Source organism: Sinohyriopsis cumingii, chromosome 12 (assembly GCF_028554795.1).
Source record: "Sinohyriopsis cumingii isolate HCF-2022 chromosome 12, ASM2855479v2, whole genome shotgun sequence".
NCBI lineage: Eukaryota > Metazoa > Mollusca > Bivalvia > Unionida > Unionidae > Sinohyriopsis > Sinohyriopsis cumingii.
Genome location: NC_142972.1, coordinates 82885824 through 82907931, shown reverse-complemented (window position 1 = coordinate 82907931; position 22108 = coordinate 82885824). Strand labels below are relative to the sequence as shown.

Below are 22108 nucleotides of genomic sequence, written 5' to 3'. Positions count from 1 at the left end.
CATAGGTACTGTTGCTACGATTCCAGCGAGGATGTGAATACATCAAAATTTATTTTGTGAGAAACTGCATCACACACGGTTATTATTTGGCGCAGTATTGGTGAAGGTGAAAGGTAGACGAATGAAGCTGGCAGCAGATGAAATGAATCACCATATCGGGCAATAAGGAAACAAAATGATAAAAGAGAAAGAAAGATTCAACATGCATTTTCAATTCCCTTCCTAACTTGTTGTTAAATGTTGAGGGTGAGAAGGTACTACATCAAGTTAAGACTTCCAACTAGAATATGACTTTGGGGAAAAGCTATTTAGAAACATTTGCAGATGTTGTATACTTCCATAATTATAGAACATGGTTGATCTTGTTGTTGGGAGATGCAAAAGTGAGGAATGATGTGGCTTGGATATCTATAAGGTTGTTGATATTTTGCATAACGTGGTAAGCTCTTGTATTCTCCTGGTGTCCACTGATGCCCAGTCAAGTTGTAGATTCATCTCAGTAACACTTAGTCCTACCGCGACATCTACAGCTAGTGAATCTCATTGCACGAAGATGCCGCCATATCCTGGTAAGTTAATGAAATCCAAACATTAGCACAGTACTCCAGAATGGCACGTACGAGTGTGCAATATGCAGAGAACTCTGTCTTTACGCTGATGACGCGTAAATTCATTTGCACAAAACGCAACATTCTGCTAGCTCTTTTCACTCTTATGTCATTGTGGCTTTTGCCAGGAAAATTCTGATAAAGTATCCATACCCAGATATTTAGCAGAATTGGTGACCTCCATGTTTTATCCTTTCCGAATGTGCATGAATTTTAGAGGGGTCCTTTTCCTGGCTAATTCGATAAAAAGAAATTCCCATTATTACCCCCACCCCCCAGTTTGAAAGGTTTCTCAGATCACGATCAATGGCTATGCAGTATTCAGTGGTAGGGATCTTCTTGTACATGACGCAGTCGTCGGCAAACTGTCTCGTCTTTGAATGACATTCAGTCTGGCAGATCATGGATCAAAATGAGGGGCCAAAGGACCGTTGCCCGTTGAACCCTACTTACTTCTGGAACCTTATCGGAAGATACATAGTGAACAATTAGTTGTTGCTTTCAATCTGACTGGATTCGATCGATAACAACACAGTGTTCTAACTTGCTCAAGAACCTCAACTTAGAAATGTCCAAGATGATCCGATCTTGTTGTCTCCCCTTATTAACAAGACCCTGCCAGAAGGGGTATAATCTGGGTGTAGCAACTTCATATTGTCTTGAACCTGTGTTGATAATCTTGTCAGCATCTGATGATCCTTGATATCTTTCATGGCATTGCTGGGGATTGTATGGCAGAGGCTGGTCAGTGACGTGGGTAGTTACTGGCATCTAAGCAGTCACCCTTTTTCGAGATGGTTGTATGCTGGCTGACTTCCAATTGTCAGGTACGGCCCTACATGTTAAGCGTTTTTTCTGGAAAACTGCAGTTATCAGTAGGCTAATTGAAACGATCAAATGTTTGACCAATTAGGCGGGTAATACGCCTGGCCCACACCCCTTCTGCGGGTTGATATTTTATTTTACAGTAATTTGTGAACTCCGTCAGTAGTGTCTATCAATACTAGCGTTGGTGGTTAGGGATGGACTACAACTTTACGATTATTTGTCTCACCTTCGTAAGATTTAGATGCTATGGACCAGATAGCCTTTGCTAGAGTCTGGAACATTTTCCATACTGCATTCTTGAGATTATGTTGATTTCTTCCAGATTCAAACGCCACCTATCTGGTCCAAATAATGCTTTTTCTCATTAAAAAAAAATTAGCTCGTTTGAATCAGGAAAAGTCCCTGCCATTACAGTACTGCAAAAGCTCTCCTATAAGGCATCGATGGTAACAGCATTCGCACGCTATGCCTTGTTGATAGAAATTTGACCGTTTTACAAGATACGAATGGGCTTCTTCTCGTCTTAATATAAATCTTTCCAAACCATGCAAGTCTTGGCCTGAAAAAAAAAAATTATAATTTGTATTCTATCAATCTAACACACACACACCCACACACCCACACCCACACACAAACACACACACACACACACACCAAGTGACTATTAGAGTTCACTTATCTGTTTCCGTCTCTAAACATACATCAAGTTATAAGTAATGTTACTATCAGTTTGCGTAAGTATCTCCGTCCCTCCTTTTCCCTCTTTATTTATATAAAAAGTTAAAAACTATATGACTGTTAGTTTGCATATATATTTCTCAACTGGAAGGTCCTCGGTCTATTCATCGCATGCTAGAAAATCTCTGATGTAGATAATGGCCTTTTTGCAATTCCCTCAATTAAGTGGTTTTCATGACGTCATAATGATTTTATAAACGTCACTATGACTGGATGACGTGTCCTCGCTAAGAGCAAGGTAGGCAATCGTTTCATGCTATTGAAACATAATGATTTCTTCAATTCTTTTATTACAAAATATCAGGAATAACATTACAAATTATAAGTACCGATACGCCATTGCTTGTGGAAAATTCCTCAAGTGTTCTCCCCCACCCCCCAAAAAACTATTATTTTATGAGAAGTCCTTCTTCGCACATATTGCCTGTTGACCGTCAACCCAAAATTCATCCAACTTAAGAAGTATCACTACAACTAACTCAGAGTCTCTAACAAAGAGGCAAAGTTATTCTAATCACACCTGAGGCATGTGTGTTCTCTCTCTCTCTCTCTCTCTCTCTCTCTCTCTCTCTCTCTATATATATATATATATATATATATATATATATATATATATATATATATATATATATATATATATATATGCAATTTTAGAGACCATGTGATTATCAGTTCACATATATCGGTCTATTTCTCTGGATGCCATTTCTGAGAAAAATAGTGATATTTTCTACCTTAGCGAGGAAACATCCATAACTGGTCCGGCTTATTTCGAAAATTATTAATCATTTTATACATAATATACTAAACGTGTGTCGTCTCAGTGTTACAGTTTTGTGCTTTCTTTGGACGAATGCCGCATAAGTTTTAGACCTCGTCCTTTTAGACTTCAGGCAAATTTCCATGGCTTATCAGCTAGCTGTCAAGTTCATGTGCAAGAGACAACATAATCGTCTGCAAACATATTATAAGAGAAACGGTATCGATGATGAGAAAAATATGTCCCAAGTGCGCTATATACCTGCTTAAATTGGGTCTTTTAATGAATGAAAAGGTAAATGTCACAGTTTTGTGATAAATGAATGATAACGATTGCTAAACATTCCAGATGTACATCTAAATACAGCGATCGTTCACAGCTTGATCTGATCAGAACGTTACGTAGGTGCACGAAGGAAGAATTAAAGCCCACATGCCTCAAGCAACACTTGAAATTCTAATGTCTGAGTGTAGTTTACGTTGCATAATTAGTAGTTTTAAATCATATATTCCGATAGGATTTTGTTTGGTTTTAGCTGGTTAGAGGCGTGCCATTTTGTGACGTCCTCCATACTGATCAACCAGAATCGCACATTGCACACTTAAGGAACGGTTTTTATTTTTAAGAATGTGTGATTTATTTATGTATCTAGCCACCTGATCATACACGACTAAACAATCGTACACGGTTTGTTGTGCGCAAGTACTTGCCGAATTATTTCGGAAAAATCTTTGAACACGAGGTTTCAGACTCTTTCCTTCGTTCACTTCAAAGCATTTCGCACACAAAAAATTATAAATGGTCTCTACAATAAACGTGCTTCAACAAACTAATTTTTTTTAATGTGTTAGGTATATAATTGTATGTACTGAATTATTTGTGATACAATTTTCTGTTAGTTCATGGATTTGTGTTTTTTGAAGCTTCGACATTGAATAATAAGTACCGTAGTAATATAAAACTATTGACTTCTGTCTTAGACGGGATGGAATCGTTGCCGAGTGACAGATTACGCTTTAACTTTGTCTCTCTCTCTTTCTCTCTCTCTCTCTCTCTCTCTCTCTCTCTCTCTCTCTCTCTCTCTCTCTCTCTATATTGTTGTTTGTTATGCTCAGCGATCTTAATTGCTAAGGCAATGTATGCTAGACACTTCATGGTCATGCAATGTCATATTTATCACTTATGTAGTCATCCATAAAAAAAAAATTGTGGTTGTAATAGCGGACAATTCATGCCAAACCCAACTTTTCACGCCAAACGTGCTGTGCCAAGTGTTTGGATTATGTACTGTACAGACCAAGCAGGCGAGACATATTCAACATAATTTTTATATTGGTTCATTCTTTGCACAGACGTTCACATCTATATCCAGCTATAAGCGTGAAAGGAAATAAATTTTCATATGGATTAATCTGATAAATTTTTTAATAATTTTTTAAAATAAAAAACCTCGGTTTAAATTAAATATTTTACTCTCGTCCATATTGGTAGCATCTTCTTTTTTGTACCATGATTAAGCACACGGATCTCTTACTCTGTCTGTCAGTCAGTCTGACTCTCTCTCTCTCTCTCTCTCTCTCTCTCTCTCTCTCTCTCTTTGAGTTCTATCATAAGGAAATGAACATTTTAAAGTCCAAAAATCGGAACAACGATAAAACATCGCTTCTTAATATTGTAACCAATCCCAAGAATAGAACTTCCTGAAGTTCATAAAATAAATAAACTAAAAGAAAATAAACAAAATGTTTTGATAGTCAAACCGTAGATCGAGTCAACACGTTGCTGGCAATATGATTGTCAGCGGCCCACCGTAATCCGTTAAATGGCTGTTTGAGTCCTTCCGGTCTATTCGTGCATTTCTGTACCCCTACTCGTACGTACCTTCTGCTTCTCGTTTCTTTTTGTAATAGCTAGGTCGACCATTGTATCCAAATGTACCGCAAAGTAACTTGACAGTTTCGTCTAACCTCCGGCCGCAGATTCCCCTGGGGTCAGGTCCACGGCTGACAGTCCAGGACGAGCATGAACGCTCGAGGGCCGCAAACACGGAATAAAACCCAGCATTGAAAAAACAGATCACGAGCAATGTCCTCAGCATTTTCATAAGGCCCTGAAATAGGCATACTAAAAATTAATTTCACATAAAATAATTGTTGGCTTCACCCTACATCTTCTCGATCTCTTGGAATTTAGTTATTATTATTATTATTATTATTATTATTATTATTTAGATTATGCAAGGTTTTTGGTAAGCACAAAACAAAAATGCACGTACCCGCGGGAATATTTTTCAAGTGTAACAACCGTTTGAAGACCGCTTATACTATTTATTCTGACACAATGAACCTTAAACTAAACAATAATGCATCAAATATCACGAAGTATATTTCTTAAAATAAATAGAGGCGTTCAACGGCACGTAAACTTCAGAGTTTAAAAACAGGCAGTGTGAGCACAAGTATTGAGAAGAAATCACCAATTAAAAAAATTTCAAAGGCATGCTGACCACAATGATCACCCAGCTTCATGGAAATGTTCACAACTGCTCATCTTGTTCGTCATCTTCTAGCTTAGAATATACACCTGGACAAAAGTTAAGCACTAAACAACAGTTTCAATGTTTCTTGCAATGTATTACCACTAAGATATTGGTTGTAAGGTTATAAAGACATGTTTTGCCCATTACATGTCTGAATCTGATGGTGCACTGTTCGTTCTTCAGTGTATACTCCCTGTCTACAAGCTATGGAACCTTGTCCAAAGCAGTTACATCCGTGTCAAAGAATTTGGCCGGGAGCGCCCGAGTAACACCAGCTATTGTTTTCAAGGCCGGCCTTGGGCCGATTGGAGGGAATCGGGCTTCGCGCATTATTAATTTAAAAAAAAAAAAAAACCACATATATAGAGAGAGAAAGTAATTTTAAAGCGATGGAAGAAATTTTTTTAAGTTCAGTATCATATAACACTTGTTTCTAACTTTGTTTCCAAATGCCGTTCTCACAACAGGTCCCGCGCGTCCCCCCCCCCCCCAATGATTTGGACAAATAGGTATACATAACTAACGAAGAAAATCTGAAATGTTTTATTACACTAACCTTTTTAACTATTTTCGTCTGCATTTAATTTATCAAAAGGTGTTTCTTTTAACAAATATACTTCCTAACACAGGTGAATTTGACCTCCCACAGGTGTATACACATAGAACTGTTTACAGTTCGGCATCTGGAATAGGTTTGAGTTGAGGACATGCAAGGGTTCCACCTGAAGAGATCCCTTAAGCTATTGACATATTACATCATCTTATGATTCAATGCTGAAAGGTTCCTTAAAATACGCAACAGGTGACAAACATGACTCCACTCATTAACTAAGCATGCAGTACAGACAGGGTCTGGGTTGTGTCCAAGACAAAGATGCCCGGTCAGAACATTTTGAATTGGAAAAATACGTTTTCGTTTCCATCATATTCAATTCTCATTGCATTCTTAAGCATTTATTTAAACACTATTTTCGTGATTTTGAGTTTAATCATCCCATCCACCTTCGCTATGCTTAAGTTTATCATAGGGTATAACTGCAAATATAAATATAGTCCACAAAAAAAAGGCATGGGAAGAAAGCATTTCACATGAACAAATTTTAAGAACTGTGTATAAATTGGGTTGAGTACAAATGTGAAATTTGCTTATCAGATACTTATCTGAACAGTAACGTATAAAGTGTTCTTTATGAAATTTATATAGTGTATTCGGAACATACAGAGATATATAGTGTTCGACAGTAAGTAAGTTAAATTAGTTGAAGCTCTTTGGCAGTGAAGATTAAATAAGTAATCATAGGATGGGTGGTAGTGTAGAGTTGTCCAGCGCAATGATTGGCCCTCTCACGTTTACCCTTTCAGTTTTATTATATCGAAGGACACATTGGTATTGGAATGTGGTGTTGAGGAAGATGTTCGCGCTTATTATGAGTGGATGAATTATTGTTCCAAACGTTGTATTTATATTACTTTGCATGGTGGGAATCGAACAAAAAATCCAACGCTGCACATAAAACACAACAGATAATATTTTCTGTCGAATCGGCGGCAGTACATGAAAGTAGTATAGAAGTATGCAAGCATTCTATCCACTGTTAGCGTTGCATATGCAAATAACTTACACCTGTCACTTTCTTAAAAGTATGTAATATATGTAGATCTCCTCTGTTGATAACGACTCTTCAATTTTTGAAAACAGTTTCAGTATGGTCAAGAACCGGTAGGTAGGACTACATAATTCATGTCGTATAGCACTTACCTCTAAGGTACAATTTAACTTGAACTCAATAATAAGGACCAGTAATTTGCTTGTTAGAGTTGATCAATTAAGGCATTGAATGTGAAATTCTAAGATATTTCTTTTTTTGTAAGCTATTTAGAGAAAACGTTCGAAAAACTACAAACACTATTTAAACAATTTAAAAAAAAGGAAACATTTGTCACAAATGCATAAATTATTTAAACTACCTTTATATTTCTAAGCACTGAAATGAATGTAGTCATACGCCATGCCTTGAGCGTATCTACTATTTACACAAATTTAAGAAATATAATTACATCTGACAGACCGTAAGTACTGGCACATATTAACATAAACAATTGCGTCAGATCATATCTTACGCACATTACCCCTGGCGGATAGGCTACGTATTGTCAATGGTCACAGATAATTATGGGATCTCAAAGGAAGCGTGTTCCAGCAACATCGAATAGAAGGCAGTATGTATTAGGAACAGTACGGTATGGCAATGGCACGCATGGTTTAGTTGCGGTGTTTTGTGCTGTAGAGGAAATAAGAAAAGTAATTGCGATACATGCCTTCTCAATTGCCTTTCTGCCAACAACTGGATGGTCAGATATGCCTTTGACTTTGATGTAGAGAGTTCTAGCCTTCAAAATATTGGCATACACTTTTGAATTGATCTCTTCAACATGTACTTGTAACGCTAAGGTTATTCGCCAGTACCATCCTGGGCATCCATCGACAGTATGGTCTAAATACCTGACCACTGTGGTGCGAAAACACTGGTGCGTTTACTCCTGTAAATGCATAGGGGCTGTTAAAACAGCTTTAAAAAATAAACATCGTTTCGTTCAGTTGCTTATCACAATGAAAAAAATGGGTGCCTACAGCTGGAATATATTACAATATATAGTTTTTGAAACTCTCACTTGAAGTCATATGGCCGAAGTACACATTGTAATGAACAATGATTTTATGGACCTGAACTCTTCTGAGACTTATATTACATGCATTTTTTATTTTACTTACACAATTACTACGACTACTGAGGATACTCACAATTACTATGACTACTAATGCTACTAATAACACAATCACTACGACTACTGATGCTACTCATAACACAAGAACTATGACTACTGGTCCACATAATAGCATAATTTATATGACCACTGATGTTATTCACTACACAATTAATACAACTAATAATGCTACTCATAACACAATCACTACAACTACCGTTGTTATTCGCAACACAATAATAACGACTAGTGATGCTACTCATAACACAATCACAACGACTTCTGATGCTATTCATAAAACAGTCACTACGACTACGGATGCTATTCACTACACAATTAATACGACTACTAATGCTACTCATAACACAATCACCACAACTACTGATGCTATTCACAACACAATTAATACGACTACTAATGCTATTCATAACACAGTAACGACGACTACTAATACTATTCATAACACAATTACTACGACTACTCATGTTACTCATAACACAATAACAACGACTATTGATTCTACTCATAACACAATTACTACGACTACTGATGCTACTCATAACACAGTACGACTACTAATGCTATTCATAACACAATAACGACGGCTACTATTGTAACTCAGTTCTGTCTGGTTCGTCTCAATATATGCTCCAGAAACTTCAAAAAGTTCAAAACACAGCTGCTCGGATCATACTTAGAGTACCACGACCAGAGCACACCTCCCCGCTACTCTGTACCCTACACTGGCTATCCATTCTATCCAGAATCAAACACAAAATTTGTTCTCTGTGCTACGTTTCACTGTCGGACTCTAGTCCAACATACCTATCCGATCTCACCGATGTGTATACACCAGCAAGATACTTACGCTCCTCTTCTGACAATCGTATACTCATTATTCCCACTAGGAAAACAAAGTCATATGGTCAGCGTTCTTTTGCATACCAGGGCCCAGCAACGTGGAATGAATTGTCCACTGAACTTAGACACAAAGATACAGTAATCACATTCAAGAGGGCTCTAAAAACTCACTTATTTCGACTGCAAGAACAAACTTAAAGACCTAATAATGTTTCCTACCTTAAATATTCTCAGCATGTTTTTTTAATGTTTTCTAATTTCATGGTGATTGTTTTTGTAATCATATCATTATATGTTTTTTTATCTTATAGGTGTTGTCTAATGTTGTAAAGCGCTTAGAGCTTCTGAAGATTATGCGCTATACAAAGTCCTCATTATTATTATTATTATTATTATTAATACAATTCATAACACAATTACTACGACTATTGATGTCACTCATAACACAGTTACTACGACTACTGATGTTACTCATAACACAATAACAACGACTATTGATTCTACTCATAACACAATTACTACGACTACTAATGCTACTCTTAACACAATACGACTAATGCTACTCATAACATAGTACGACTACTAATGCTATTCATAACTCAATTACTATGACTATTGATGCTACTCATAACACAATAATAACGACTATTAATGATACCCATAACGCAATAACTACGACTACTAATGCTACTCATAACACAATTACTACGACTGCTAATACTACTCATAACACAATTACTACGACTACTAATACTACTCATAACACAATAACACTGACTATTAATGTTATTCATAACACAATTAGTATGACTCTTGATGCTACTCATAACACAATAATAACGACTATTAATGATACCCATAACGCAATAACTACGACTACTAATGCTACTCATAACACAATTACTACGACTGCTAATGCTACTCATAACACAATTACTACGACTACTAATACTACTCATAACACAATAACACTGACTATTAATGTTATTCATAACACAATTAGTATGACTCTTGATGCTACTCATGACACAATAACAACGGCTATTGATGATACTCATAACACAATTACTACGACTACTAATGATACTCATAGCACAATACGACTAATGCTACTCATAACATAGTACGACTACTAATGCTATTCATAACTCAATTACTATGACTATTGATGCTACTCATAACACAATAATAACGACTATTAATGATACCCATAACGCAATAACTACGACTACTAATGCTACTCATAACACAATTACTACGACTGCTAATACTACTCATAACACAATTACTACGACTACTAATACTACTCATAACACAATAACACTGACTATTAATGTTATTCATAACACAATTAGTATGACTCTTGATGCTACTCATGACACAATAACAACGGCTATTGATGATACTCATAACACAATTACTACGACTACTAATGATACTCATAGCACAATACGACTAATGCTACTCATAACATAGTAGACTACTAATGCTATTCATAACACACTAACACTAACTATTATTGCTATTCATAACACAATAACAACGACAACTGATGCTGCTCATAACGCAGTAACAACGACTACTGATGTTATTCATCACACAGTTAGTACGACTACTGATGCTACTCATGACACGTTTACTACTGCTACTGATGCAACTCTTACCACAATTACTCATCCTAACTACCAACAATGATAACGACGTCGACAAAGACAAGTGACGAAATAATGGTTAGCAAAGTCAGCAATTTAATGATCATATTCATCATTTCATCGGCCACGACATTTCAATATGTGTAACATTCATGCAGAACTTAATAGAAGTTGGGTGGTTATGGCCTAATGTTGTAGATGACGTTATAAACGTGCCCTACTTTTCAATTTTCATTTACACGAAAAGTGTTATTCTTTCGACGAGCTTTTATTCCCCGTGTAGAACGATCTGAATGATGCACACATTTTTTTGTTTACCTACACCAACCGCAGTAGTTCGTTTATTACAGCGTCAGACTCTTGATCCAATGGTCGCGGGTTCCTTGCCTACCTATTCGAGCCCGAAACAGCTGTCTCGGTGTGTCCTGGGCGAGACACTTAACTGACTATAGGTGCTTGGTATTAACGGTATACCGGTTGACCGCTATATTTTATTCCTGTGGTACATACAACTGTATTTTAAAACTGTACCGGTACTTCGGTAGTTTCCATCAGCAAGTAATGTACGGAAATTCCCGAATAATCTTGTTAAAATGTAATTACATTAGCAGCATGTTTTCATTTTCAGGACAAATTAATTTTAAAAGATATTTAAATTTACAAAACAGATTTAACTTTCACAAATTAATTTTGAATATTAAAAATAATAATTATGATCCTTTCATCACGTTTGACACGTGTCACGTGGTGGCCAAATGGGATGTTGTCAAAGGTATTCGTGACAATCTAAACTATTGGAAAAATTCGGATTGAAAAGAAATGTCATGTTTTAATTATTTGTTAAGTGTTAAGGTACGGGTATTCCTTGGTACGGTTGCAAACTATCTTAAGATTACAAGAACAGAATCATCCCACTATAATTACAATTTTTGATCACATCTTTTACAGGGTGTCAGCTGTAGTGTAAGCTGAATCATCCCACTATAGTTACAGTTTTTAGATTACAATTTATACAACAATCAGCATTCACATAGCAAACTACTCAGGTATTTTTAGGAAAAGGGAGGGGCTGCGATTTTCTTTGGAGCGGAGATGTTTTCTTTTCTTTTATCTCAAGGTAATCAGTTTTGTTCAAATAATATAATGGATATAATATGGTGTTGTTTTTCTATAAATCAGAGCAAGATATTTTTCCTGTTATTGACAGATGGAAATTTCAAAAAAAAAAAAAAAAAAAAAAGACAAACGCTCCTGCACCAGAACATTCAATTGTTGGTCCTATATATGAATGGGTTAAACAGTGGTTCGTATCGCGGTATGTTAAAAAAAAATAATCGTGTTACTCAGCTCAACCTAACTACGACTTCTTTGGAATGACATAGCCCAAAATGCGTTCAAAGTGCGATAAAAAAACTTCAAAAGCAATTACAAGCATGACTTCATCTTTTTTGTGGTGGACTCACCTTTTCCATCATGCAAGAAAACCAGATGTTCGCTGCTTAAATCAGGAATGACGACTATACAAGAAATATTTCGAATTGGAATATATTCTAATTTGTTATTCGAGAATATTGTACATTTGGCAATATTAAATGATTATAGCTGAAAACAAAAATGATAATCAGTATTTCTCGTAAATATGCAAGGTAGTAACGACATATCATGCCAGAAGTATACTCTCTATATACGAATTGCAATGGAGATGTTGTATACAATTCTGATGGTCCTATCATATATATCCGACAAATAACGTCATTAAACTATAGGATGTTAAAATTTAGCAATCTTTGTCCCGTATTTTAAACATTTTTAGAGCGTTCTTTATCCCCGTTCCCGTCTCCTGATTATTTGTATACATACCTCCAGCACTCTCGGTCTCACACAGCCGCCGCTCGCAAAAAGAAGGATGCAAGAATGATAGCTGGGTTGCTAGGTAGGCACGCGGTTTGCAGTACGAGAGGAAATAAATCACACAATATCCCCCTTTCACTTGTAATCTCACACCTGCTTGCACGCGTTGGGAAACGTCACTATTGCTATCAAACTGATTCGTCCATACGATCCTTTGTACTCTCAATAATAAATAATTCCACCATGTCAATCGGCCTTAGTTAGCACCTCCTTATCTTCTTACCTGCGACCAATAGAACGGTTTTGACGCCAGTGATTGCACAGTACTACGTTACATGAGTTAATTAATATGTTGCCAGACCATCGATAAACCCGCCTACAGATTAGCAGTCAACATCATACAAAATCAGACCCGATATGTCATCCATAGGAACTAGAATGAACCTTAATTTTTATAAAGAAAATTATTTAAACACATTACACAACATCTGCCAAGCTTTCAATTGTACATCTGATAAGGCTCAAATACCTATACTGTCCACGATGGTCAGCAATCATAGTGTTTGATTTTGGCCAACATTCTGCGATAGGGCAACTGTGGGAGATAACCAACATAGTCACTCAAGGAAATCTAAAACAGAGAATATAAATAACTTTAAGCCAAGACAAGATTAATTGTTTTATATAAAGAACGAACTTGATTTTGGACAATATCTTGGTTTTTGTCTTAGGCAAATAGTTTCTAAAATGCTTCAATTTTTGCGTAAAAGGTAAACCTTTTCTTATGCAGACGATGGTAGGTGGGGGTTAGATGAAGAAGTGGAAGCAATATTTATGCACATCAGCAGTTTGTAAATATTTAGTAATTGTAATGGAGAAATAAATAAAAATATGAATAAAGACGGAGTGACCACTATCCAAGAAGAAGCATTGTCACACAAGATGAGTCTGTTTAAATACTGCGATGAAGCATTGTCATTTGTATAAATGGATCGTAAAACCAGGGCCCCTTGTACATGACAGAGGTAGAAAATTCTCGATAGTCATTGCAATACCACCGAGATAACGTTTACCGGCCACATCTAGGTTTAGCGATTGTGATTATACCTATGGTTCGACTTTGACGATCCCTCTGATGATTTTGTGACTTCGTTTCACCTGAATTCTAAACATAAATCTGTTTCCTTTAATCATAACTAAGGTTACCAACACACCTGAATAATACAATAAAGGTGAATCGATTCTTTGGTCACAGGGCCAAAAAATACGCCCTAGGTCATTACTCGACTGGTTTGGTGATAAAAATGTCTGTATTTTGGTTTCACAGGTGGCGCCAAGAGGCCGCTCCGTATTTCTCAACGTGTAAGCAACGTATAAGCTGGGCGGTTAGGCATTTCCAACTTACGTAACTGGAATGTTACATGCAAGAAATTGGAAACCCCCGATTGATATCGCAATGCCCCAACGCGAAAGCAAACCCACCAAGTCTGGACATTGCTTGACTGGTTCAGTGTTAACATTCCTGTATGATACTGCTTTCTCCTCATTTCTAAGGGTGAAGATAAGATACAAGTAAAAGGCTTTTGCAGGGAAGCAGCAAATGTATCAAGCTGTAGGTAAACGAAATGAGAAAGACAGACAGACATATATTTTCTTTTATTAGCGAATTTACAACTAGATTTAAAGAAAAATATGATTGGAAAGAAGCTATATCACTTCGAACGGAATAATTTAATTTTCTGATTTCATACTAGTACAATCTTATAACATACTGAGTTTAATTTTCTGATTTCATACTTGTACAATCTTATACAATATTGAGTTCGTTATTATGCTCTTCTATTATTATAATGTTCAAGTTTAAATCACATAGTATGCTGCGGGGAGGGGGAGCAAAATTGCTATAAAACAACTTTTATTTTACTGGGAGGCATGGGCACCCGCACATAGAGGTAAATGATGGAGGTATCCCCCCCCCATTTCATCTCTTAACATGTTTTCGCCTACATCCGTAAAAACTTAATAGCTATGTCCCCACGGTTAGGCATTTCCAACTTCCCACAATAATTCTGCGTGAGCCTCTGCTGTGAGGGGGCAACATATATACATTTTGCGGGGTGGGTGGGTATAGTGTTTCTTGGCACGCTGCCGTATATGATACATAATTATATTTTGTGTAAAGATGATATATAACCAATAATAATGTACTTCCAAATATTATAATGAAAAACTGATGTTATTTGTTTCTTCTTCATTGTTTTCTGTCTTTGGATTAGTGAAATTGATTGATTGATTAATAAAATGTGCTAGCTAGCTTTGTACTCATAGAATTAAAAAAAATTGTGATGTATATCACCTTAGAATTACTATCAATTTCTCCACATCACTGAAAACGAAAAACCAGTTTAATTTATTTAATAAAAAGTATGTCAAATTTACGAATATTTTTGTGTCTGGTAGCTGTGAAGGGGCAATTTATGTCGATCTCCGAAAAGCACATTAGTTTGGGCCAGAGAACAATTAATTAGATTTATGGGGACAGGCGCTTGTTACATCGCTATACTGCAATGATTTATAATGTCTGGTCGGTAGAGGTAGAGATTTTAAAATTAAGCAATCGTTTATTTAACCGCGAGACGGATAATTAAGTACACGGTTAAACTTCGATTTCATAGTGGAACTGTCAAAATTGAAAACTCCAGAAACCTTTAGTCGAAAACCTGGAAGGGCAAGCAGACCGTAATTTTGGTGCCTAGATAAAAGGCGGTAAAAATATATTTAATCCTGATTGGTTACGCTAAATTACGGGCTTGTTTTCCACAGGAAGTTTCCTAGTTTTAAATATTGCCTCATCGAAAAATCTAATTAGTCTCAGCTTTGCTGCAAGAGTAAACGTACAGGGGACTTCGAGAGTGAATTTGTAAGAAATTCTTTCGTAAATCATTTGTCCAAGGGACAGGATGTCTGGAAGGTCGACGGACACAATTTGGCGCTATAAACGAACAAAGCTTGAATCACGATGTATTTGCATCAATTTTCACGTAATTCGTTGATACCAATATAATGTTTTGCTTGAATTATTTGATCAATTCTCTTGATATGAATATAACTGTGTGGAGTTTACATACATACATGATATATATATATATATATATATATATATATATATATATATATATATATATATATATATATATATATATATATGAATTCGTACAATAATCTTCTTTATTTAAGGTTGTCGAATTGTTTGAATTAGTCGTCTTGTATTTATAGGAATTTGGTTTTAAGAACTTCATGCATTACTTTAGTTAATATGAGTTACGAGAATCCGCGTGAATTCACCGATCTTAGATGATTTCACGCATGATAAAAATTTGAGTACATATTGACTGAAATTGACGTTGTTAAGCCATGCAGTGTGATTTCATGTATGCTAAAGACTTGAATATGTGTATTCGCTGAACATCGGGTAGTTAAGCCACTTAGTGAATTTCATTCATTCATTTGTGGAATTGAGACGAGAGCTGAACTGTTATATCTTGTGTGATGTTAATGCAAGTGATGAATTAGCCATTAAGAAGTACCATACTGTCATGAAACTAGGTTTGTTTTGATCTGTCAGGCTTGGGCCGACTAACAGCTTTGGTATCTGTTCAATACCAATAGTAAGATCTGATAACGAGAGGGGAGTAATGATCTATCCCCAGTAGGATAACCGACAAAAAAGTTAGGTTGTTCTCTGTTTAAAAGATGAAAATAGCTCTTCAGACATATTCCCAGACGTATCATCATATGTACCTACGCACTGACGTATCCAAGTATATGTGTATCTACATGCTTACATATCCACCTACCCATACAAAGTTTGAAGGCCGAAGGGAGGCGAAACAGTAGGAAGGTTGAAGAGAAAAGAAAAAGGAAGGAAAAGAAAAGGCGAAAGGACAGAGAACAGCTACAGTGAACTTGGAGTGAACCAGAGCTAAGCAGGTATAGCAATTATACAAGGCAATGACTTCGATTTGTTCACTCGATCTTATATGAACTAATTCTATCAGTAAAACAGATCGGCTATTTTTATAAATATATTTGTGTTTTGAAATTCGGTGAAAGATTTATTCTAGAAAGAAGTGTATCTTCATAATGTCTTGTATTATCACCATTGTTTATGTAATTGATTAATTTTTTATTTTTATATACGGGGGCTCGAGTCATTCTGTTCCATATATCTGATCAGATCTCTATTTATACTACCTATAAGTTTATTCGATCCGGGCAATAACACCGAGGGCGATCATCTCCTAGATAACGAGAACCGAATAAAGCGGATACCATGAAAAAAGGTTCAATCCGCCAATCAACCCACACCCTTTACAGAGATGGGTGCATTACAGTAATTCATCCTAAATATCCAAAAATCTACGTGCCTATATTTTGATACCGTATAATTCCATTTATTTCATTCTGTTATAACATTTCGAAAGTTTAGCCTAAAAGTGTGAAAAGTGAGTACTTTGTGGAACCTTATTATGTATTTCAAGTTTGCTTTACAAACAATACTTTACAGTGCGTGTTAGAGGTAGCAGAGTTGAAGAACGACATGGTTAGGTATTTATCGACGTGCAAATCACTCACAAAGTTTACATAAAGTCCGGTATTTATCTTCGTGTAAATTTTACCTAATCACTCACAAAGTTTACATTAAGTCCGCAGTAAACTTTGTGAGTGATTAGGTAAAATTTACACATCGATAAATACCCAACCATGATCATTTAATCCTTATAATTCCAATTTACTTCCTTTCTAACATCAGATCAGCTGATTTAACCAACAAACATTCACCTTTATGTACATCCACGTTTTCTTTCATTAGCTTAACAGCCCATTTCATACCGAATTAAACCGAGTTGCTCCGTAATTATCCGAATAATCTCCCGAGTTACTTTATACTCCAGCCAATCAAACGCTGGTGGGTACATGTACATAACAAAATGGCGTCCATTGTTGTTTAGAAATATTTCAGAAATAAAATTAATTAAATGATTGAAATTTATATGTAAATTATCCACAGACTTTCAAAAACAAATCTGATAAACTCATATGAAACGCATTTTATTATAGTGACGTTTCGGATGCACAGAAATAGTTTGAACAACTTGCTCTTTGATTGTCAGGATAAAATTTGTTTACTTCGACACCGTTTCCTTACTTACATGTACATGTCAAGATGTGAACAGCTCAAAGCCACTCTCTCGTATGGGTTTGAAATCCGCCCTGGTTTCCAGAAAATAAGACAGGATGGTTCCATTATTAAATTTCGTCAATATCTGCGGCAGCATCGCTGTTGAATATACATTTTTCAACTCGATAAACGATGTTGAAGTAGTTACAGAAGTTGATGCTGATGCTGAAGCGTTAGCCATATTTTGCCCACCACCTATCGAGTGGCTATTACGGTCAGCGGACCACCCTCCACGTGATCAAAATGCCGAGCAAATTACGAAGTTCACCGAAGTCTGCATGAAATGGGCTACTGCGGTAGAATACATAGCCCTATCATCGGTAGACTAGATTCATCGATTCTTTTATACAGTGATGGGGGTAGAATGTCATTACGGGTCATGCCAGTGATATAGGCCTACTGTTATGATCAATATTTTAATATACAAAAAAAAAATGGTTGTTGCGGTTAAATTAGGAATATTCTCTTTTTTTTTGTTGAAAATTACGTTTGCGTATGGCACGTGTTGTTATAGCAACGTCGTTGTTACTTTCTATGCATTTCGATCTTTCAAAAGTAAAATCGTGTCCATTTTAGTGACATCTCTTGTTTGACATGTGACCCTGACCTTTAATAACCGCTGCTGTAACATGTTGTCGAGGTGAAATGCAATTATTTCCGAAGATAGTCTTCTAAAGACTGCCATATGCCTTCTTTGGCAAAAGGGATGAGAAGCTGGAGTGCAGGAAGGTATGTGCAATTACATTGTTTTAACTGCTAATGGTCGATTTTAAGCTGTGGCTTGTCATTTTTTTATATCGGAAATCACAGGAATGGGTGGGTGGGCGCTTGTTGTTAATCAAAAGTAGTCAGCAGAATTTATCGATGTATACAAAATTCCAGATCAGTATTACGTGACCGTTTGCACCCAATCAAAGCGTAGAAAACGCAGTCAATTTGTAATAATTGGAATTATTTATTTATACATTTGAATATTTTGCAAGTAAATGTGATATGAAATGTTGCTAAGGGTAATACAAAAGCATATATAAAAGTGATATAAACGGTTGCTAAGGATAGTACAAGATGCATTGTATATATATATATATATATATATATATATATATATATATATATATATATGATATGAACGGTTGCTAAGGATAATACAAAATCATTATGTAAGTGTGATATGAACGGTTGCTAAGGCATTGTATATTTATAGATGTGATATGAACGGTTGCTAATGATACTACACAAGCATTGTATAGATGTGATATAAACGATTCCTAATGATAGTACAAAGGCATTGTATAGGTGTGATATGAATGGTTGCTAAGGATACTACACAAGAAATGTATAACGTAAATGACTTTCACGTGGATGCTAAAAAGGCAGTACAAATGTTAGATAATGCAGTTATAAAAGTGTCGATTGACCCAATTTAGTTTCAATTATCCAATAATTTCCATTTTGAAAGAGTGAAAGACATTGACTTATTTATACGTTTATTCATATATTTAATCTCCAGGTTGAGCGTTCGAGCTTGTAGTAATGCCAAAATGGAAGGCCACTCCAATTCGTCGGATTATTCAGTACGACAATTTATGCAATATCTGAAGCTTTCGACTCGATGCGAATAACGGTAGGCGATATATTTTAAGTTTAAATGTACGTGTTAAAATATTCCCTCAAGGCCATTCGCAACTTTGGTAGTTTCGGTAATGTGGCGTGGCTGGAGAAATTCCGCCTTTCGAATCATCATTGCTATTCAGCGTGAGAACAGGTGTGACGGGTGTTGATGTGGCGATACGATCATGTTCTCGCACTTCAACATACGAAAAACAGAATGCATGTATCATGAAGCAGCGATTTCGTTATCATCTATTTCAAAATCCTGAATTCGTTTGGGGGGGGGGGACTGTGCTCTCGGCACATGTAAACGTGTAATCACATTTTCACAAAACGTGCAAAGTTTCCCCCAAAACGCTAAATAAACAGTAGGGGTATATTCGACGTGGAAGCTGTATAGTTCTATACCCTCCCGAAAAAATAAATAAATTCCGGATAAAATTATCTTAGTAAAACTTAGTCCGAGTTTCTTCTGACCCTTGCCACACCATTTTCGATATTTGGACTTTTATGTTGGGGTGTAGGGTCAGAGTCCATTCCCTATTGAAAAGCTGAAATTCGCCAATTTGGTGTCGGTATGGGGTAGCCGCTTACTAGCCGGCCCAGCAAACTTGAACGACCTTTCATCGAGATATACCTGCATGAAATGAATAGGAATATGATTTATTTTCTCAAAACTCGTGAGCATAGCATTCGTCATGTTTTCAATCCGCTGGCAGACGAGACGAAAGTACGTTGTTACTGAAGTTTGACCTGGATCTGGCCATTTGCATTCCGAGTCACATGACTATACACATCTCGCAACCTACATGTCAATGACATCAGAGGTCATATAGTCACGTGATATTGACAATAAACAAATTTCCAAAGTTGCTGTACATAGAATTTGGACATAATATATAGAAGTAACTTAATGTTTATAAATCGATATAATTCACAATTAATTCTCAACATATTTATTCTGAGTACAACGACATGATCCCTGGCGGTATCGCAGCAGTGTGGAGATAGCCATTTTCAAGAAGTACCGAGTACGGGTCAGCGATGTTTTTGCTGTTGTCACGTGACTATCACATTAACATGTGCTATCTGCGTATTGAATTTGATTTTCTTCAAATTGCTTCAACATTTACAGATTTTCGGTCATTGTTCTTATGTTTTTTAATTTTTTTAAAATAAATATTCCGTGACTTTCATTTATACGTTGATTTGTTTTCCTACAGCAACACTAGAAATGGTCCATTTTTTTATATCACGTGACTGTATGGCCTCTGATGTCATTGACATGTAGATTGAAAGAGTTGTGTAGTCACATGGCTAGGAATGTAACTGGTGTCGGCGAATTCCAGCTTTTCGATAGGGAATGGACTCTGACCCTACACCCCAACATAAATGTCCAAATATCAAAAATGGGGCGGCAAGGGTCTACGGAAACTCGGGCTAAATAAATTGTTGACCTATTCATAAGTTTTGCTTATTAACATGCTTTCCATCACAGTTATATTTGTCTGAGGCAAGTGGACCGATATTAAAGTTCCATTGTTGGCGAAGATGTTCTTTTATCTACACGTATATTAATGTATTTACCGTAGGTTCAAGTCAGAACACGGAGAGAGACATTCAGACAGACAGATAATACGTAGTGAGCGGTTGCGAATGGATACTGAATTACAGCTAAAAGTGAATTTTATATACTTTAAATCAACCACGATCGGGAAAAGATGTAAAATTCAACCGTGAGGATAACAGAGAGAAGGAAGGAACAAATCTCATAATTTGCGAATGTTTGTATGTGTGTGTGTCTGTGTGTGTGAGGGCTAAATGAGTGGTTGTGCGCAGTCTTCATAGCAGCAAGATATAATATCAGAAACTTTATTATCAGCTTAAGTCAGCTGAAAATACAATGTACTGAATCCTCACGTGCTTGTGTGTGTGTGTGTGTGTGTGTGTGTGTGTGTGCGTGTGTTTGTGTGTGAGAGAGAGAGAGAGAGAGAGAGAGAGAGAGAGAAAGAGAGAGAGAGAGTCTGACCTTAGCACTAATGAGAATTTTTCCACGACATAAAGGCACTTATCAGAATTACATATGGTAATCGTAAACTTTCATTTGGTGACATATTGAGACGACTCATGAGTATATTAAATAACAAATGACTCACTTTATCTATTGCTCAAATTTAGCTGATCTAACTTATTTCTAAGCTACTTTGCTCCTATGAGAGAATACATAATAATAATAATAATAATAATAATGAGGACTTTCTATAGCGCCTAATCTTCAGAAGCTCTGAGCGCTTTACGACATTAGACAACACCTATAAGATAAAAAACATATAATAATATTATTATAAAAACAAACACGACGAAATTAGAAAAAAATATTAAAAAATAAAAAACATGCTGAGAATATTTCAGGTAGGAAACATTATTAGGTCTTTAAGTTTGTTCTTGCAGTCGAAATAAGTGAGTTTTGAGAGCCCTCTTGAATGTGATCACGGTGTCTTTGTGTCTAAGTTCAGTGGGCAATTTATTCCACGTTGCTGGGCCCTGGTATGCAAAAGAACGCTGACCATATGACTTTGTTTTCCTAGTGGGAATAATGAGTATACGATTGTCAGAAGAGGAGCGTAAGTATCTTGCTGGTGTATACACATC

General features: G+C 36.2%; 1 protein-coding gene across 1 annotated transcript; it reads right to left on the bottom strand.

The window, feature by feature from the left end:
• Positions 1-1825: 1825 nt before the first annotated feature.
• On the bottom strand, positions 1826-12224 carry LOC149786842 (con-Ins Im2-like). Its single transcript, XM_089975987.1, has 3 exons — positions 12216-12224; positions 4816-5044; positions 1826-1995 (listed from the first exon to the last, which is right to left on the bottom strand). The coding sequence occupies exons 1-3, from the start codon at positions 12222-12224 to the stop codon at positions 1826-1828; spliced, it is 408 nt and encodes a 135-aa protein (XP_089832113.1).
• Positions 12225-22108: the final 9884 nt, after the last annotated feature.

What these genes read in the sequence shown, in the direction of transcription:
- LOC149786842 (XM_089975987.1), bottom strand. An exon ending in AAAGAAACGAGAAGCAGAAG is followed by an intron (nt 1,996 to 4,815) that starts GTACGTACGAGT and finishes TTTTTTTTTCAG; the next exon opens with GCCAAGACTTGCATGGTTTG.